General features: G+C 39.4%; 1 protein-coding gene across 2 annotated transcripts in view; it reads left to right on the top strand.

The window, feature by feature from the left end:
* The window catches only part of SAAL1 (serum amyloid A like 1), a 31,144-nt gene extending 10,546 nt beyond the window's left edge, over nt 1-20,598 (top strand). Inside the window, exons 3-12 of one of the 2 annotated variants that reach the window (XM_037522731.2) lie at nt 4,260-4,343; nt 8,344-8,423; nt 10,669-10,728; nt 10,823-10,938; nt 11,288-11,468; nt 14,667-14,749; nt 14,838-15,026; nt 17,819-18,012; nt 19,008-19,100; nt 20,450-20,598. In XM_037522731.2, the coding sequence (XP_037378628.1) occupies nt 4,260-4,343; nt 8,344-8,423; nt 10,669-10,728; nt 10,823-10,938; nt 11,288-11,468; nt 14,667-14,749; nt 14,838-15,026; nt 17,819-18,012; nt 19,008-19,100; nt 20,450-20,542 (1,173 nt within the window). In that variant the 3' untranslated portion in view covers nt 20,543-20,598. Of the gene's footprint in view, nt 1-4,259; nt 4,344-8,343; nt 8,424-10,668; nt 10,729-10,822; nt 10,939-11,287; nt 11,469-14,666; nt 14,750-14,837; nt 15,027-17,815; nt 18,013-19,007; nt 19,101-20,449 lie in introns of both variants that reach the window. The other variant, XM_037522730.1, reaches the window with a different exon arrangement.
* Nucleotides 20,599-21,049: the final 451 nt, after the last annotated feature.

The raw sequence follows: 21,049 nt of genomic DNA, 5'->3' as shown, positions 1-21,049 counted from the left end.
AGAATTCATTTGTAAATCCATCAGGTCCTGGGCTTTTGTTTTTGGGAAGGTTTTTGATTACCATTTCAATTTCGCTGCTTGTAATTGGTCTGTTTAGGTGTTCTATTTCTTCTTTATCTAGCTTTGGGTGATTGTAGAGTTGTAGGAATTTGTCCATCTCCTCTAGATTGTTTTACTTGTTTCCATATAACTGTTCATAGTAGTTACTGATTATTCTTTTGATTTCTGCTGTGTCCGTTGTGATTTCTCCTCTTTCATTTATGATCCTGTTTATTTGTGCTTTCTCCCTTTTTTCCTTTGTGAGCCTGGCTAGGGGTTTGTCTATTTTATTGATTTTTTTCAAAGAACCAGCTCTTGGTTTCATTGATCTTTTGGATTGTTTTTTTAGTTTCAATTTCATTTATTTCTGCTTTGGTTTTTATTATTTCTTTTCTTCTACTGGTTTTGGGGTTTTTTGTTGTTCTTTTTCTAGATCTCTGAGCTTCAAGATTAGGTTGTTTCTTTGAGTTCTTTCTTGTTTTTTGATGTGAGCTTCTATTGCTATATATTTTCCTCTTATTACTGCTTTTGCTGCATCCCATACATTTAGGATATTAGTGTCCTCCTTGTCATTCAATTCAAAGAATTTTTTAATTTCTTCTTTTATCTCCTCGTTAGTCCAGTGGTCTTCCAGTAGTGTGGTTTTTAATCTCCTTGAGGTAGGATAGTTCCTTGCCTTCTTTTTATGGTTTATTTCTAGTTTGATGCCTTCATGGTCAGAAAAAATGGTTGGTATGATTTCAATCTTGGTGTATCTGTTGATGTTTGTCTTGTGCCCCAGTATGTGATCGATCCTGGAGAATGATCCATGTGCGCTTGAGAAAAATGTGTACTCCGTTTTTTTGGGGTTTAGTGTTCTATAGATGTCTGTTAAGCCCAAATGCTCTAGGTCCTTATTTAGAGCTTTAGTTTCTTTACTTATTTTTTGTCTTGTTGATCTATCCATTGTTGATAGTGGTGTGTTGAAGTCTCCCACTACGTATGTGTTTTCTCTGATGTCTGTTTTCAGAGAGGACAACAGTTGTCTGATATATTTTGGTGCTCTTTCGTTTGGTGAGTATATGTTAATGAGTGTTATTTCTTCTTGAAGTATTGTCCCCTTGATCATAATGTAGTGACCACTGGGGTCTCTTTTTATTTTTTTGAGTTTGAAGTCTGTTTTATCTGATATAAGTATAGCTGTTCCTACTTTCTTTTTTGGTCCATTTGCTTGTAGGATTGTTTTCCATCCTTTAACTTTAAGCCTATTTTTATCTTTTGTAGCTAAATGTGTTTCCTGGAGACAGCAAAAGGTTGGGTTTTGTTTCTTAATCCAGGCTGCAACTCTGTGTCTTTTTATTGAAGAGTTTAGTCCATTTACATTTAGAGTTAATATTGATATGTTAGCATCTGTATTTGCCATTGTGTTTGTCTTTCCTTTGATTTTATTTATTTATTCTTTTAATAACTTTTTTTTTTTTTTTTGGTCTTCTTTCGTTGTTATTCATCCCTCTGAGGTTCTGGCTTTAGGATTCCTTGTAGTATTTTTTGGAGTGGGGGTTTAGTCGTAATGAAATTCCGGAGTTTCTCTTTGTCTGGGAAGGTCCATATTCTTTCTTCAAAGAGGAAGGAGAGCTTTGCGGGATAGAGTATTCTTGGTTGGCATCTGTTTTCTTGGAGTCCGTTGACTATGTCCCTCCACTCTCTCCTTGCCCGTAGTGTTTCTTCAGAGAAGTCTGATGTCAGCCTGATTGGTTTTCCTTTGAATGTTATCTGTCTCTTCCCTCTTGTCAGCTTCATTATTTTTTCCTTGTCCTGGATTCTTGGGAGCTTTACTATTATGTGTCTTGCTGTGTTTTTCCTTTCGTCGTGGAAGTTTGGTGTTCTTCTTGCTTCTTGTATATCAATTTTCAGCTCCTTCTTCGCATTTGGGAAGTTCTCTTCAATTATCTCCTGGAATATTTTCTCTGTTCCTACATCTCTCTCCTCTCCTTCTGGAATTCCTATAACTCTTATATTTCCTTTCCTCATGGAGTCAGATAGTTCCTGAAGTCTTTCTTCGTTCTTTTTCCTTCGTACTTCTCTTTCCTTTTCTGTTTTGGTTCTTTTTATTTCTGTGTCTTCAAGAGTACTTATTCGTTCTTCCATTTCATCTATTCTGCTTTCATTGCTTTTCCCAGAGTTCTTTAGTTCCTCCATTAATTCTTTGATCTCTTGCATTTCTTTTACTTCCCTCTTTAGGGACTCAATTTCATTCTTCTGACCATTGTTTTCCCTTTTTAGGGACTCAATTTCATTCTTCTGACCATTGTTTTCCCTCTTTAGGGACTCAATTTCCTTCTTCTGATCATTGTTTTCCTTTATGACTTCTGCCACTTTTTTAATAAGGGCAATTTTAAATTCTCTTTCTGGAAGGCTCAGAAGTTCTTCCATGTTACTGTCGTTGCAATCTGGAGGGTGGTTTTCTTTTTGTGGTGTGCTTCTTTCCTGAGGCGTTGTTAGGTTGCGTGTGGTTCTTCTACTCCCTACTGTCTGTTTTCTAATTTGTCGTATGCATTGGGACACTGTGTTGCTCGGACTGGCCGTCATCTTGGGTGAACTTCTCCGCTCCCCTCTGGCTCCTCCAGGAACCATCTCTGGCTTCTGGGGGGGCTTTCTGCTGGTTTCAGGAAGTCTTTACTGAAGAAATGTCCCTTTTCTAAACTGGCGAAGCGGGACGCAGTCCCTGTACATCCGGTCTCAGGCACACACTTCTGTGTGCCCGGTCTGTCCCGGACGTGGGTGCCTGCTCCCTCTGTGGGCTCCTACTGCTGGTTGGAAGGGGCCTGGCGTGGGCTAACTTCCCAGCTGGCCACTGGGTCCTCCAGAAGCCTTCTGCCCTTTTCAAGAAGTCTTAAGAAATTTCCCTGTTCTATGGGGTGTTAGTGACTTTTTTTCTGGTCGCTAGGTGGCGCCAGAGATCTCTCCTATTGTCCTTGGGGGGCTGTTTTTCAACTCCCTCACCCCCGTGAGACAGGGAACAGAGAGCGAGAATGGTAGGATAAACCTCAACGGCTTTGGGGTGCTGTGTCTGCCTTGTGCCCCACCGTCGTGGAGAACCCACGCCCCGAATTTCTTGCCCCGGGTCTCAGTTCAAAGCCCTCAGGTCCAGGACGCGGGCTGTAGCCCAGTTCAGTGGCGCGGGAATGGCGCCTTTTGCACCCCGCTCCCGTGCCTGGGCGCCTGGTTCCTGCTCACTCAGGGAGGGCCTTTCACCCCCGTGAGGGCCTCCACGCGTCTCCCCTCAAGCCTAGGTCGCAGGCGCGGGGACCTGGGCAGCCTGGATCCCGGTCCGCGTTTGCTTTTCAAGCGTGCCAAGCGCGCCGCGCAAGCTTACCGGCAGCCCCAGCCCGGGCTGTGTGCGTGTCTCCCGGGGTCTTTGTTCTTCTCTAATGGCGCCCGGAGCCGTTCGCTCACCGCCGCGGCGGATCCTGCAGGGTTCTCCACAGCTCCCGTTCACGGGGTGTGGTGGCTGCCATAGTTCCTTTCCACTCCCAGTCCCGCTTGCTGCGTCGTTTGTTCTTGTTGGTCGTTTTAGTTTGTTGTTTTCCTCCTCTCTGCCGGTCGGAGAGTGCCGCCTCTGTGGGTGGGGGAGGGGAGCAGGGTTCTGCGCTTCCCTCCCTTCTAGTCCTCTTTTATGGCAACTTTCTTCTTCGGGCAGTTTGCTGGAGTCGTCCGTTTATCTTCCCTGTCTCAGTTCTCACTGGGACCTGCCGCTTTTCCTCCCTATTAACTTTTTTTAATGGGAGATCTTACTCGCAGTGTCTCCTCGCCGCCATGTTCCAGTATGAGTTTTGACCTGTTTCCTTGTCATATTTAAAGTTCTTAGAAAACAGTAATTACAATTTTACTCTTTTTTCATATCCCTATCTTCCAGCATATTACCTGACAATCAACAAATGTGTCTTGTGTTAATGAGAATTCTAGCTACGATAGAAAGATCATTTCAGTAAATACATTCAAGGCAGAAAGAAGAGGACAGTCCTCTGGAATATCACAATTAGTTTTGATTTGTTGGAATTATTCCATTGTGTTGAGATCAGCTATCACAAAGATTTTAATATTGCTTTTTTCTTTTGACATAATTCCTAGCATTATGGGTTTTTTTCTTATGCCTAAAGGAGGTATATATGAATTTTTTAAAAAATGGGTTCAAAGAGGAATAGCCAGTATCTAAGTTGAAATTTATCTTTATTTTTCAGGATGTGGCTTTATTTCTCCAAGAATTTAATGCTCCTGACATATTTATGGGCGTATTGGCCAAATCTAGATGTCCTCGATTAAGAGTAAGTATATATATATATATATATTATTTATATAATATATATATTATTTTATTTATATATTATTTATATATATATTATTTTAGATATATATATATCTAAACCTCCTCTTTGGAATAATAACAGATAGTGCTGGATAATCTTTTATTAATTTTCTTACTGGCTACAAATCAGTGTGCAAGTATTTATTAAACATTACTAGGTACTAGGCAATGTTGTATTTAAAATTATTATAGTCACTGAATTTTATATTTGGGATAGTCCAGGGAGATTAATACTTTCATTTAATAGCTGCGGAAACTAGATAGGAATAACTGAAGTGATACTCTAATATAAGGCAGACCAGGAAACACTCCCTGGACCTCCCATTTCTTAGTTCATTGCTCTTTTTTCATTCATAAAATCCTCCATTGCTTAAAAACCATCACTCTAAACTCAGCCTATTGCTCAAGACTTTCCATAATCTGAACCTAATTCATCTTCCAGCATGAAATCTGCCCTCCAGATGCTCCTTCTAATTTAGCCAGCCCTGTCTTACTCCTTAGCTTACTGTGATCATGCTGTTTGCCTTCCCTGCCCTCTCGCTGTTTACATCTATGATCCAAAATGGTATTTTTCTTCACAGCCTTCCCCATTGAGTAAGCTCTCAGTGGCCATTGCTAGTGGTAACTCCCCAAGACAGTCATCTGTACTTCTTATTTAGTCTTTAACTGTGTTCTGTACAGTGTACTGTGGTCAAATGCCATTTAGGTTGCACGTGATGTGCATATTTTGGGTGATTAGTAGGTCACATGTTAACTAATTATAATTATGAGTTACTGCTTGCTATTCACCAGGTATTTGTTTTAGTACTCTATGAGTAGGCATTTATCTCCACTTCATAAGTAGAAGAACTAAATCTCATGTTAAGAAGTTTATCTAAGGTTGCACAACTGGGAAAGAATGGAATTGGGGCTTGAACTTAGCCTGAACAACTTCAGTATAACTATTATAGTATGTAGTCTATTTTTCTTTGAAATTAAAAAGTGAGAATTCTGTAGTATATTTTTACAAATTCAGTTTGAATTAAATTTTTTTAAAAAGATTTATTTATTTATTTACATAAGCACTGAGTACAGTCAGAAGCACAGGAGGGTGAGAGAATTCACCAGAGCCAGAGTGGGGAGCAGAACAGACAGAGTGACGAAATACACTGCTGAGGGAAGCAGTGGGCGTGGCAGGAGAGGTCTGCGCGCCATGTGGGACCCTCGCCAGCCAGCCAGGAATTGAACCGGCACTGCAGAGGCTGCGGGCAGCTTTGCAGCCCAGCACTCGACTGCTGCGCCACTGGGTCGGCCCTGAATTAAAATTTTATGTAGTAAAATGTCCCACTTGTATTTGGTCCTAATGAACAGTGAGCCACTTTCTCCTTGGGTTGTTACATTAATATAGAGATTTGACAGTTATATGATTTTCTCTTGGATTTTTGTAACTTAAACATGTTAACTCATTTGATTAGTACTTAAAGAACACAAGCCTATGTGAGGAATGGTGCATTTAAGGAAATAGTTACATCATTATTTATGCTTGCAAGCCATAGTCTGTCTACGGCAGTGATTCTCAGCCGTGGCCACATGTTAGAATCACCTACAGCACAGGTTCTCAAGCTTCAGCATGTCCCAGAATCAATGATTACTGGGCCTACCTCCCAAAGCCTCTGATCCCATAAGGTTTGGACCAGGGCCCACATTTTGAGGAGTTTTGGTCAGCGAAGCTTTTAAAAACCCTGAATCAGGCCAAACCCAGATCATTTAAAACAGAATCTCCAAGGGGTAAGACAGCTTTTAAAGTTGCCCAGGTGATTCCAATGGGCAGCCTACACTGAGAAACTTTGTTTCCGGTTAGAAGTTCAGTTATTTCCTCTAATTTTTAAGGGAACTGCATGTGTTCCTTCTACCCCTACTCTCTTGATCTTTTCCTACCATTTGACCACATTTCATCAAAACTCTCCATTCATGTAGCTTTGGTGCTACCTCACTCTTGTGGTCTGACTTCTTCAGTCACTTCTCTGTCATTTTTACTGTTTTGTTTTTTTTTTCTTTCTTTCTTTTTCCCTATACACTGTTTGGATCTTTCTGAGGTATAGACCTAGATCCCTTGACCACATTATATTCATTTTCTTAGTGAGTTCTTCCGCTCTTTACAAATCTGTGTGTATGGGGATCAAGCTGTGACCTTTATGATTCCTGTGCCTCATCTCCACCTATTCTCTGCTTGCAAACTGGCTTTTCCAATCCAAATTTCTTAAGTTCTAAATCAGTGATTATCACATTTATTTGATTATAAAAGTCACATGGTGTAGTTGGTAAACAATAGTTTCCCAGTCCTACCCTGGAGATTCTGACTCAGTAGCTCTGAGATCGAACTTGAAAATCTGTATTTTTAGCAAACTCCTTGACTTTCAAGACTGATCCAGAAAGAAACAGATAGACTGAATCACAAATACAGAAATTGAAATAGTAATCAGAAGTCTCCTGAAGAACAAAAAGGACTAGCTGGCTTCATTTGTGAATTCTACTAAACTTTCACAGAAAATATAGTAACTATCCTTGTCAAATTCTTCTAAAAGATTAAAGAGGGGAGAATAGTCTCAACCACATTTTATGAGGCCAGCATTATTCTGATCCCCAAACCAGACAAGGACCATCATAAAAAGCAAAACTGTAGACTGATTTCTCTGATGAACATAGATGCAAATAATGCTCAACAAAATCTTGGGAAATTGATTCCAACAATACATTGAGAGAATCATTCATTCCACAGATGCAAAGACGTATCTTGCTCCCTGACTTTAAACCATACAATGGAGAAAGGAAAACCTTTTCAACAGATGGTGTCAAGAAACTTGATATCCACATGCAAAGAAATCAAACAAGATCATTATTTGACACCATACACAAAAATTAACTCAAAATGGAGTAAAGACATACATGGGATTTCAAACCATGAAATACATAGAAGAAAACACAGGTGATGCATTCCTGGACATCAACTGCAGAGATGTCTTTGGGAACTTGACTAATGGCAAAGAAAACAAAAGCAAAATGAATGGGACTACATGAAACTATGAAACTTTTGTATAGTGAAAGAAAACACCACAATAATGATAAGGAAATCTACTGTCAGTTATTACAAAACAATAAATAGCCTACTGGATATTGGCACATCATATATCTAACAAGGGGTTATCCCTTTTCAAATACCACTAAGTTTTCAAGATTTCAAGCAAAATATATAAGGAACTCATATATCTCAATAACAAAAACCACAGCTCCATTAAAAAAAAAGGGTAGAAGATTTGATTAGACACTTCTCCAAAGAAGACATACAGATGGCAAATGGGCACAGAAAAAAATAGTCAACCTCATTTACAAGGGAAATGCAAATCAAAACCACAATGAGGTATTATCACCTCACATTTATGAGAATGGATTATATCAAAAAAACTGGAAATATTTGTTGGCGAGGGTGCAGAGAAAAAGTACTTCTTGTATGCTGTTGGTGTGAATGTAAATTGGTGCAACATTTAGGGAAAATGGTATAGAAATTTCTTAAAAAGCTAAAAATAGAAATATGGTGTGACCCAGCAGTACCATCCCATGGTACTTACCTGATAAACATGAAAAGATTAATTGGAAAATATGGTTTGCAGTATAATGCACCCCTCCTTGAGGTCCCTCATGGCTTTAGATGGCTTCCTAGATGAAATGCAAACTCTTCAACATGGTATTCAGTGCCCTTATGCTGATCCTTTTATTTGCTATACTTATCTCATGCTGTTCTACCACTTAGTGCTAGAGCCAGGTTAATGTCTGTATTGTCTACTGTATTATTAATCTTATATATTAATCTTATATATTCTCATCTCCTCCCAAGCTTGGGTCAGTAAAAGTTTTTTTTTTCCAGGTTTTGTTGATTTGTCTTTTACTTCAGCCATTGTGACCTGTGAAATTTGATTTGGCAGGAAATCTGTGTGGGAATTTTAGGTAATATGGCCTGTTTTCAAGAGATATGTGTGTCCATCAGCAGTGATAAAAATCTTGGGTAAGTTTTATTACATAATAATTATGTTTTTTATTTATTTTATTTATTATTTTTTAAAGATTTATTTATGTATGCATACAAGAGCTGGGGTACAGGCCAGAGATGTGGGGGGTGAGAGGATCCACCAGAGACAGAGTGGGGAGCAGAACAGGCAGATTGACTGAAATACACTGCTGAGGGGAGCAGCAGGCGAGACAGGAGAAGTCTATTCCGCTATGTGGGTTTCTCCCTGGCCGGCCCAGGGATCAAACTCGTGCTGCAGAAGGTGTGGATTGCTTCATAAGTGCAGTGCTTAACCCCTTGCACCACCATGGAGGCCCCAAAATAATCTATTTTTTAAAAATAGATTCCTATTTCAGGGACCTCCCCAGCGGTACAGTGGGTTGGTTGAGTGCTGTGCTGTGAAGCTGTCCGCAGCCTCTGCAGTGCGGATTCTATTCCCGGCCGGCCAGGGATATTCTCACATGGTGTGGCAGATCTCTCCTGTCTTGCCCGCTGCTCCCTCAGCAGTGCTTTAGGTCTGTCTGCCTGTTCTGCTCCCTGCTTTGTCTCTGGTGAATCCTCTCACCCTCCTATGCCTCTGACCTGTACCCCAGTTCTTGTATAAAAATAAATCTTAAAAAAAAAAAAAGATAGATTCCTATTTCAAATCCCTAAGGAAATCCTAATACATAGAAGAGACAGGAAAATAATATTCTGAAGTGTATTACTCCCTTTCTCCTGGTGAACATTCTCCAGGAACTTAATTGTGTATTATGGTAGGTAAGGGCTTCCTATTTATGTGCTCTATTTATGGATATGATTCAGGATTTTGATCTGTTTCCTTTTTCATTAGCAGGAGGACCTGCATGGTCAGCAGTGGTAAGCTAGATAGGATCAAAACTAGTGGAGCAAAGCTTGGAGATGGGGGAACCTGACCAGAGTCTGGGTCAGTTTAGGCTCAGAGAAATACAGTCTAGATAAACTGGACTTGGTTTCCAGGTTCATCCTGAGATCTCTGACTTAGGTCAGGGAATGGGACTTGGAATAGGCAGGGTTGCCTCTGTAATTCAAAAGCTTTTTATACCTCTGGTTGGAGCCTAGTTCTCTCCTACATGCAGGAAGTTTTGAGCAAAAGGTTTTATAGTGGTAAAAACTTCAGTGGTTGCTTTAAGAGGTCTGAGAACACTCTGGAATCATATAATCTATTTTGTGAGTTTTCATTTTCTAGTCAGAGGTTTCATGGCTATTAATAAGAATCTCAAAGAACTTTGTGCCCACAGTAGGGTAAGAAATCTGTCCTAGGGAGTTGTTAACTAGGGCTATAGGATCTATCACAAAGGTCAAGTACTAGCTCTGTAAGGTAGAGGGGAGTACTTTTTCCAGGTGTGGAGGGTTTTAAAATCCAGGTTTAAGGTGTTCATTCCTTGTTAACTTGCAGTCATTCGTGGAGAGAATGACTCATTGTTTTGTCTGGTCTCCAGTGGTCCCTATCAAAAACCTGAGAATGAGTAACATTCGATTAATTCGATTAAAAGCTTATCTTGAAATAAATATGGAACAATTTACATTACTGATGGGATGTAAATTTGTTTAACCACTTTATAGCAGTTGGACATTGTCTGGTCAAGTGAGAAGATGTGCATATATTATGGCCCAGCAATGCCACTCATAGGTGTTTGGTAAAAGAAATCACACATGCCAGAAATATCACAGGAGCGTTGCTTGAAATAGCCCCAGATTAAAATCAATCTCAGTGTCCATCAGTAGTAGGCTGGAAAAATAGCATTATATTTATACAGTGGAATGTAGTGAATCAACTGTTGTACAAATGTAGGAACAACATGGGTAGATCTTAAAGACGTGGTGTTGACAAAAGGACTAAGACTTAAAAGAATACATAAAATATAGTTTCATTCATAATACAGTTTTACGTCAAAACAAAAATAATAGAGTAAAGCAGTGAAATGATTGCTCGAAAAGTCAGGATAATAGTTATTTCTAGATGGGAAATAGAATTGTGATTTGGAAGATAGGTACACACAGGGCTAAGGCCATGCACCATTGGCCTGTTTCTTGGAAACATATTTGTTTTTTAATTACTCATGAAGTATAGAGTTGTATCTTAACGACTTCCATGTCTGTATGCTATATTTCACAATTAAATTGTTTAAAAAAGGAAATGAAATTCTACTTTGCTATTTGAAATGAGAAAAGTCTTGCAGTCATTCGTGGACTTTTTGTGTTAACTTTTTTGTTTGTGTAGCCAGGTATTATTGCAGTGTTTGTATGATTCAGACCCTCCTACTCTGCTGGAAACAAGTAGGTAAGGAATCTAGCAAAGTAGAGTTAACATTTCATGCTTGAATTCCCTTTACTGTTTTTGAAATACAGATATTAAACTCACATTTATCATGTAGGTTGTTGCTTACTTGCCTTTCCCAGACAGAGGTGGCCAGTGTCTGGGTTGAAAGAATCCGGGAACATCCAGCTATTTATGATAGCATTTGCTTCATCATGTCTAGTTCAACAAATGGTAAGTCACCATGTAATCTAGAAAAAAAATATTTCTGATAATATTTAATTGTTAGAAAACCAGGCAGCTATTTCTGGAAGTCACTGGAGAAAAAACAGACTGTGAGATGAGAAAGTAGTTCAATTCAAGATATAAAATTTCTTCTTAAACTACCAGGATACTGATAAATCCACTGTTTAAAGTGAAGAAGGGCAAGCAAATTTAAACAAAGGAGTTAAACAAATTGCTTTTGGAATAAGTAATATTTTGGGATAGTTTGACTTTCTTGGAATAGCTTTAGGAATTTTGATTAAACTGACTACTTTAGAATTTTTTTCCCTGATTTCACCATCTGTTCTAATCTTTGCAGTTGACTTGCTAGTGAAGGTTGGAGAAGTTGTGGACAAACTTTTTGATTTGGATGAGAAACTAATGTTGGAATGGGTTGGAAATGGGGCTGTTCAGCCTGTGGACCAACCTCCAGAAGGTTCTGAAGAGCGACCAGTGTTTAAAATTGTGCCCTCTGTACTTGAAGCTGCAAAACAAATACGGTAGGTGACCTCTTTTGTGCAAAATATGGGAAAATCCAATCACTAGAGGTATATTTGTCAGTCTTTTTAGTTTCTTTTCTGCAGATGAATAGCATACAGCTGATCTTTGTCAGGTTTTATTGAGTACTGCTGTTTGTGGTGACAAGTGTTCTCTCCTCACAAGAATCATAATGGTTACAAAGTACCTACTCTAATATAACTTAGCTCTCTCTGCTATTGTTCAGGATTAATTACACTTACTGTGTTCAAATCTGCAATTTTGTGAAATTTAAATCAAATAGAAAAGGTTTTCTTGAGCTTTATTTTCCATGGATTTAACAACTTCTGCAACTAACATTAGACATCCTCTGTTTTCTTGCTTCTTACATGTGTATGTATGCCGGGCTTGGATAAGTGACCGACTATAGGGCTCTGATGTCTTTCTTTGGGTGATTACTAAGTCTTTTTTTTTTTTTTTTTAATAGAGGCATGTTTTATTTATTTATTTGTTTGTTTGTTTGGTTTGTTTATACAAGCACTGGGTACAGTCAGAAGCATGGGAGGGGAGGGTGAGAGAATTCACCAGAGTCAGAGCGGGGAGCAGAGCAGGCAGAAGGACCTAAGTACGCTGCTGAGGGGAGCAGCGGGCGGCAGGAGAGGTCTGCGCGCCATGTGGGACCCTCCTCCGGTGGCAGGGGAGCAGCCGGTGGGACCCTCCTCCAGTGGCCGGGGAGCAGCCGGGAATCGAACCAGCGCCGCAGAAGCCGCGGGCACCTTTACAACCCAGCGCTCAACCACTGCGCCACTGGGGAGGCCCTGATTACTAAGTCTTATAGGTCATTGGAACTGTTTATTGTTAGCCACTAGAAAATTAATGTATGCATTAATCTGTTTAATCGTCAATTGTATATCTTAATAATCCACATTAAAGGCAGTTCATTTCATGTGCTTTTCCTACTCTAAGTGAGGATTAAACTCATCTTTTCCCCAAGCCTGCTCTTCAGCTTTCTCAATCTCAGTAAATGACGTAATCATTATTCTGTTTGGATAATATGGAAGAAACGTGGAGCCATTACTGATTCTTCCTTGTTCTATTCTTTGCCCATGGCCAGTCACTCACAAAGCCTTGTTTCTGACATTTTCTGGAATCCCATCCTTCGCACTGCTTGGTAGCTGTTTTTTACTTTGACAACTGGAGCATTTTCTTACCTGAGATTCCTGCCCCAAAGCTTGCTCCTTCCAATCTTAGACTCCAGAACCATCCTTCCAAAATACACATTTGAGGGCCTCCCCGGTGGCGCAAGGGGTTAAGACGCAACCTGTGAAGCTGCCTGCAGCCACTGCGGCATGAGGTATCCCCGGCCGGCCAGGGAGCAACCCACATGGTGCAGCAGACCTCTCCTGACTCGCCTGCTGCTCCCCTCAGCAGTGTACTTCAGTCAATCCGCCTATTCTGTTCCCCACTCTGTCTCTGGTGAGTCCTCTAACCCCCTGCACCTCTGGCCTATACCCCAGTTCTTGTGTGCCTAAATAAATGAAAGAAAATCTTTAAAAAAAAACAAAACAAAAAATATACATTGAGCATCTCACTTTCTGTTCAAATTCTTCAGTTGCCTTTCTTAATTAGCATAGATTTTTGATTTAATTTTTAAAAATTATTTTCTTGCGTCATTGTTCATTTTTGTACAGTATTTGATTTCTCCTCTCAGATGCAATCCCATAATTCTCCCACCACCACAGCACCTGTGACCCATCATCTTAGTCCCTGTGCTCTTCCCTCCCGTGGTTTGACTCCTCTCTTCCCCCTCCCCTGCTGTATGCCTTAGATCTATGGTCAGCTTGCAAAAGTTTGTCTTTTTTTCTAACCCTTTGTTTGGTTTCACTATATATTCCACATGTAAGTGAAACCATAGGATAGATTTTTTAAAAACCTGTCTTACAAACTCTGCACAATGTTTCTCTATTTTTAACCCTGGTACTCTTGTGTTTCAACTTTATGAGATTTTTTTCATTTCTTCAACTGAACCAAGCTCCTTTGTGTATAAACCTTTGCACACTATTTCCTCACTCAAACTTTCTTTGCCCATTCAGGTTTCTGTGTAAACATTTTTGTTATGATACTTTCCTTGACTCTCCAAATTAAATTACATCTGCTTGCTATGTGGTCCTCTAGCACCTTGGACTTCTTCTAGCATTACATCCATCTCACTTTATTGTAATTACCCCTTTACTCATCATCTCTTCTAGATCATAAACATTATAAAGGTAGAGGAACTGTGTCTTGTATATTTCTGTTTTTATAGCCCGGACATAATGCCTGAAAACATTGTTAAGAATATATTTTCTGAGGGGACTCCCCGGTGGCACAGCGGTTGAGCGCTGGGTTGCGAAGCTGCCCGCGGCCTCTGCAGCGCCGGTTTGATCCCCGGCTGCTCCCCGGCCACCGGAGGAGGGTCCCACATGGCACGCAGACCTCTCCTGCCGCCCGCTGCTCCCCTCAGCAGTGTACTTCGGTCCTTCTGCCTGCTCTGCTCCCCGCTCTGGCTCGGTGAATTCTCTCACCCTCCCGCACTTCTGACTGTACCCAGTGGATGTATAAACAAAAACATACAAACAAATAAAATAAATAAAAACATGCCTCTATAAAAATAAAAAAAAAATCCTAAAAAAAAAAGAATATATTTTCTGAGCTATTGTTTAATTGTTCTTTATCTTTTTACTTAAATATTTGGTTGAAAATCTAGGATTGTGAATGTCTAGGAATCCAAACAATTATACTTATGTGGTTTTAATACTCTCAGCTGGGCAACTAGAATATCCTATGAAGTTTTAGAACATTATTATTGTCAGTGCTTAGTGCAGTGGGCCTTATGTTACTTTTCAAAAAGTCTCATTTTTTGTTCTGATTATTTAAGTAAACCAGAATGATGAAGTATCTCCTTGCAGGTTTCTGCAGTGTTGCTTTCATGGAACAGAACCAAAAAGAATTTTTACTTCTTACCCTGCATGTTGATTATATTACATAATACTTGTTTTTGATTGCTATCCCCCATTAGAATGTATGCTCTGGTGAATGCAGACTTTGTCCTGTTCTCTATTTTATCCTGGGCATATAGAACAGTGACTAGGCCAGTGATAAATATTTGTTGATTGAATGATTGATTGCAGTGCTGTAAACTGTAAAGTTGTTGATTCAATGCTTTTGCTTTTTACATTTAGTTCTGAACATCTGGAAGGACTTGATGTTTACATGCATATCTTACAGCTGCTTACCACAGAGGATGATGGAATTCAAGCAATTGGTAAGATGTTATATAGGGAAGCACTATAGTTACTCATTACATTGTTTTCTGTTTTTAAATTACTACTTTCTTTGTTGTCTTTATTAAGTACAGTGTCCTAATACTGGAAAAGACACTTGGAATTTACTTTTTGATCTGGCCTGCCATGAATTTTGTCAGCCTGATGATCCACCCATCATACTTCAAGAACAGAAAACAGTGCTAGCCTCTGTTTTTTCAGTATTGTTTTCCATCTATGCTTCAGAGGCTGAAGAGGAGAATCTAAAGATTGAAAATGGCAAGTATCATTTTACTTTACTAAGTTTCTAGTCTTACCAGATTGATAGACCAGGCTACCCACTTGGGACCCCTCTCTGTTCAGAGAGCTTTGCTGTCCTTCTCTTTATATGATAATAAACTTGCTTTTCTGACTTAAAAAAAAAATTGTAGCCCAGGGTGTTGTTCATTTATTTCTTTTGCCCACATTTTAAGGTCCTTTTATTACCTGATTACAAAAATATTATATGTTCAATGCAAAAAAGTTTGTGAAATTTATAAAACATAGTGCTTGTAATCCTGTCATCCAGAGGTGACAGGGGACTTGGAAATTTAGTCATGGGAGGTCCCCAGGAAAGGCAAAAGTCAACAAGGACATCGTACTTTTCATATATATTTTTAAGTCCTCCTTTCTTGGCAGCTGTTTTCATTTAGAAATATAAAGTGGGGCCTCCCTGGTGGCCTATAGGTTAAGTCTTAGCACTATCATCACTCTAGCCTGAGTTCGATCCCCAGCCAGGGAGCTAACCCACATGAAGCAGCAGACCTCTCCTGTTTTGCCCGCTGCTCCCCCTTAGCAGTGTATTTGTCAGTCTGCCTGTTCTGCTCCCCATTCTGTCTCTGGTGAATCCCTCACCCCGCCATACCTCTGGCCTACAACCCCAGTTCTTCTATGCAAAAGAAAATATATTTATATACACACATACATACACACGCACGCACAAACATGCACATACATATATAAAATGAATATTTTCCTATGTAAACAAATGCTCTGTTACAGAATGATTTTATGGTTGCAATTAAATTGTTGATTCCTCTTTAATTTATAGTCTCAACTTTTTTCCCAGATGGCTACCTAATTATCACAGTACCACTTAGTGAATAAATCATTTTCCCCACACTGGATTGAAATTTCATCATTACTTTGTTGTGAATTTGTCTGCGTATTTAGTTCCAGTGCTCTATTTATGTATCAGTACATAATCAGTGCTCTATTATGTATAGTGTTTTAATTATTAAAACTTTGTTTTGATACCTAGTAGTGTTGCTTGGATGATTTATACTGCTTTTGATACTTTTTCCGCCTATCTTGTGTTTGAGGTTTCTATTGTGTCCTAGCTTTATCCAAGCTGGAGTTTGTTTTTTGATGCTCATTTTCTTGGTTTCTTGGTGATGATTTCTAAAAGGAAAAGAAAATGTCTTTAGTGTACATCCTAACAACCTGTATATATGTTTTTCTGTTGAAAAACAGAGAGTTTTTATTTGGAATACTAGGAACACATCTTTCTTGATATATGATTAGGTGTTGTATTCCCCACCTTCCACAGCTTAATGACTGTTATGATTGCATGAGAAAGTGTAGAAATGCTCTTTTTACTCCATGCCACTGATTAACTCCCAGTTCCCTCATCCTCCCTAAGCTTTGAATAGGCTTTGTGGATTAGGGTTGGGAGGAGTAAGAGAGAAGAGATTCTGGTATCCTGTAGATTGATGCGAGCTGCAAGGAATTTGTGGAGTAATGTATTGGGTGCCGGAATGAAGAGTTGCTGGAGAAAGATAATAGAGTGGGAGTAAATCCGAGGGGAGTATAATAAAGCAGCCAGACAGGAGAAGTGCTCTAAAGAGGTGACACTGAGGTGAAAACTACAGGATAAGATTTCCCTGAGTGCCAGTTTTTTTAAACTTTGATTTTCATGTACTGAAGTTTGGTTAGATATTTTAGTTCGTTAGACCTAAGTGAAGTTAGATTTTTTTTAATCAATATACTGATTCAGTGTTGTAGGAAACTTTTTCTCTGGATTTGTAATTACTAAGAAGAAATGGTAGAGTTAGAAAGGAAATCGGAGTGACAGCTTTTGGTGTGTTCATGCTAGAGTGTCTGTTTTTCAGTCTGTGCTGTAGTTTTATGTTCAGTTTTTATTATAGGTTTATTTAAAAGTTATAGGTTAATTAAAATGATTGACCATCTTTTAAGTAATTGTACTACTTTTAACTTAATAAAGCATAAGATTTCAAAGCTGTAAGATTTTAATGATAGGGCCTCCCTGGTGGCGCACGGGGTTAAGCACCACACTGTGAAGCAGTCTGCAGCCTCTGCAGCACGAGTTCGATCCCGCCCCGCCAGGGAGAAACCCACATGGTGCAGCAGACCTCTCTTGACTCGCCCGCTGCTCCCCTGAGAAGTGTACTGCCTGTTCTGTTCCCCACTCTGTCTCTGGTGGATCCTCTCACCCCGTGCATCTCTGGCCTGTACCCCACCAGCTCTTGTATGCATAAATAAATCTTTTAAAAAAAATTTTAAAGTTTAAAATTCTAATTCTTTTCTCACTGTGGCCTCCAAGGCCCTACATGATAGGACTCCTGCCTAACTCTCAGAACTCATCTTGTACCCTCCTGTTCCACTCACTCTGTTTAAGCCACACTAACCTTTGTTCTTCAGACCTTCTGTAACATTTCTTGCTTGGGTCTTTTGCACTTATTCCCTCAGCCTGAAGTGTTTTCCTGGACTCTGAAGTATTATTCTCAGCTCTGTGTCATCTCTTCAGAGAACCTTCACTGCCAGCTGCTTTATTATATTCCCCTTTAATTTCCGTCATAGACCTTAGTGAAACCCGAAATGATCTGTTTTATTCTTTCGCTTTTTTGAGAATATAAAAATGTAAGCAGTTTGAAGGCTGAGTTCTTGATAATCTTGTTTACCACTGTATCTGTAGTACCTAAAATAGTGTCTAACACTAGATATTCAGAGTATGAATGAAAGAGAAACCAAATTTAAGTAATTTCATGCCTCTTGATTTGTTTATACAGTAGAACTCCCTCTAATTGATAGCCTGATTCGTGTCTTGCAAAATTTGGAACAGTGTCAGAAGAAACCAGAGAACTCGGCAAACTCTAACACAGAAGACACTAAAAAATCTGATTTGACCCAAGATGATTTCCACTTGAAAATCTTGAAGGATATTTCATGTGAATTTCTTTCTAATATTTTTCAGGAATTAACAAAGGTAAGGGAAAAAAAGTTTTAAACAAAAGAATGGATTGCTTAATACTCTGACTTTTATTGCTATTACTTTGTTTTGTTTTTTAATATAAGACTAGTATAACCATATGAATTTAGGGAAATAGAGAAGGAGTAAACCTGTCACCATTAGTTTATATTCTTAAACAGTTGATGTAGTGTTGTATAGTTATAGTTTCTACAAACTTATAACTTGGTATATACAATTTTTTTTTAAATATTTATTTATTTATTTATACAAGCACTGGGCACAGTCAGAAGCGCGGGAGGGTGAGAGAACTCACCAGAGCCAGAGCAGGGAGCAGAGCAGGCAGAAGGACCGGAGCACGCTGCTGAGGGGAGCAGCGGGCGGCAGGAGAGGTCTGCGCGCCATGTGGGACCCTCCTCCGGTGGCCGGGGAGCAGCCGGGGATTGAACCAGCGCTGCAGAGGCTGCGGGCAGCTTCACAACCCAGTGCTCAACCACTGCGCCACTGGGGAGGCCCGGTATATACAATTTTTTAGAGTGATCTTTTCAGTTGACATTGTACTATAAACATTTTTCTTGACTCCAGTTCAATTCACTGAAAAATTTTCCATTAGAGCCAGTTCAATATACGATTTACCCCCCAAAAAATCAGTTTTCAAAATTTACTGAAAACTTTTTTTAAGTAATATTCTTCCTGAATATGTTCAGGATTATTAGCATGTTCTTCCTTTAAGCATACCCTTTATATCCATCTATTTTAGAAAAAAAACATACTTGTGCATATTCATTGGATTTTTGCTTCCCTTTCCTGATTTGGGATTACTTTAGCATAGGTTTTTCAGAAGTCAGATTACTGGGTTCAACACTATAAATATGAAGATAACTGAGGTAAAATGGCAAGCTATTGCCAAAATGCTTTACTCAATCCTTATTATTGGTTTGTATCAATTAACCAAATATAGTTTTAGAAACCTTCCTTTTTTGACATTATATCTTTTTATTTTGTTGCTTTAGGAGACTGTGGCTCAGGGACTAAAAGAGGGCCAGTTAAACAAGCAGAAGTGTTCCTGTGCATTTCAAAACCTTCTTCCTTTCTATAGCCCCATGGTGAGTATGAATAAATGTATAGGTGACTGAGTTTTGGAGGATTACTAAATAAAATGTTTTGAGTAATAAGCACTTGATCTTTGAGGCAGTTGTCCAAAGATAGTGCATACAAGTACAAGATATAATGCCTTTGTCAGATAGGAGACTGCTGGAGAATTTATTGGAGTAACTTATGTAACAGTATAAATTTTACTGTCTTTTTTTGAGGTAACATTGGCACAGTTCATATTTTAAAAGAAAGGAATCAACACTAAACTTACTCTTTCTGATATGAAATAGCATATTTTTATTTTTTTTTAAAGATTTATTTATTTATTTATTTAAATTTATTTATATAAGCACTGGGTACAGTCAGAAGTGCGGGAGGGTGAAAGAATTCAGCAGAGCCAGAGCGGGAAGCAGAGCAGGCAGAACGACCGAAGTACACTGCTGAGGGGAGCAGCGGGCAGCAGGAGAGGTCTGCGCGCCATGTGGGACCCTCCTCCGGTGGCCGGGGAGCAGCCGGGGATCGAACCAGCGCTGCAGAGGCTGCGGGCAGCTTCACAACCCAGCGCTCAACCGCTGCACCACCGGGGAGGCCCTGAATTAGCATATTTTTAAACAAAAATAGCATTCTTAGATAGTTTTAGTCAGTTTTTAATGATTCTTCAAATTATATCACACTTGCTACCATTATACCTACTTCAAAATAGGAACTTTTTTTTTTTTTTTTTTTTTTACTTTTAAGAGGCATGTATTTTTATTTATTTACTTATTTTAAAGATTTATTTATTTATTCATACAAGCACTGGGTACAGTCAGAAGCGCGGGAGGGTGAGAAAATTCACCAGAGCCAGAGCAGGGAGCAGAACAGGCAGACCGACGAAATACACTGCTGAGGGGAGCAGTGGGCGGCAGGAGAGGTCTGCACGCCATGCGGGTCCCTCCTCCGGTGGCTGGGGAGCAGCCAGGGATCGAACCGGTGCCACAGAGGCTGCGGGCAGCTTCGCAACCCAGCGCTCAACCGCTGCGCCACCCGGGAGGCCCAAAATAGGAACTTTTTTAGGAAAATGAAATATGTAATGTGGGAGTGTTTGAACGTGTTAGCCAGGAGGGTGATAATAAAGCTCCCCCTAAAGGGAAGCAGGGAGAGGATACATACTAGTTAAGAGTAAAACAAAGTGGCAAGGACTAGTTACTTCCTTAATATTTCAGAGCACTAAAAAATACTTTTGTCATTTGTGGATCTGTCAACATTTCCTTTCCCTTGGACTATTTGGAAACCACGGAACATTTTATATTTAAGAATCAATATCGAAAACTAGCTTTTCCTCTATTTATATTCCTTGATTCTTTTGTTTGACTCACAGGTGGAAGACGTTCTCAAAATCCTGCGTGAAGTTGATAAGACCCTTGCTGATGACCTGGAAGAAACCTTCCCAAGTTTGAAGGTTCAAACTTAAAAACTGAATTGGAATTTCCTCTGCCCAAGAAATAAACTTTATTTTCCTCATTGACAGTGGAAATTGACATCTGGGCAATACCAGATAAAACATGTATTAGTCCATAGTTGTCTGGTATTACGTTCATGCCCTTATTTCTCTCCCAGTCTTACCTCACTTTTGTTTAACTTTGTCTTCTGGATTTTGCCACCATCATATGTTTCCCCTTACCCTCCCTTTTTGGCATTGCTTGTGTGGTTGTCACCTGTAGGTGAAGAACACAAAAATATAAACTTATATTGAGGTTCTTTTTAAAATATTTGAGGGGTTGGTTAGAATTTTCTTCATAACTCAATTTGATTTTTATGTGAGTATTTTGTATTTGTAGCCTTTACAAGCACATTCAGGTGCACTAATAGAAAAGCCTACTATAACAGCTTAATGCAATAGCTTTTATGTATCTTATGCAATAAGAATTCCAGAAGTAGGCAGTCCAGACCTGATAAGGTGGCTCAGGAAACCTGACTC

Source organism: Talpa occidentalis, unplaced genomic scaffold (genome assembly GCF_014898055.3).
Source record: "Talpa occidentalis isolate TD23 unplaced genomic scaffold, MPIMG_talOcc4v2.1 talOcc4.3, whole genome shotgun sequence".
In the NCBI taxonomy this organism is placed as follows: Eukaryota; Metazoa; Chordata; class Mammalia; order Eulipotyphla; family Talpidae; genus Talpa; species Talpa occidentalis.
Note: the sequence above shows the minus strand (reverse complement) of the source record. Positions and strands in the feature narration are given on the sequence as shown.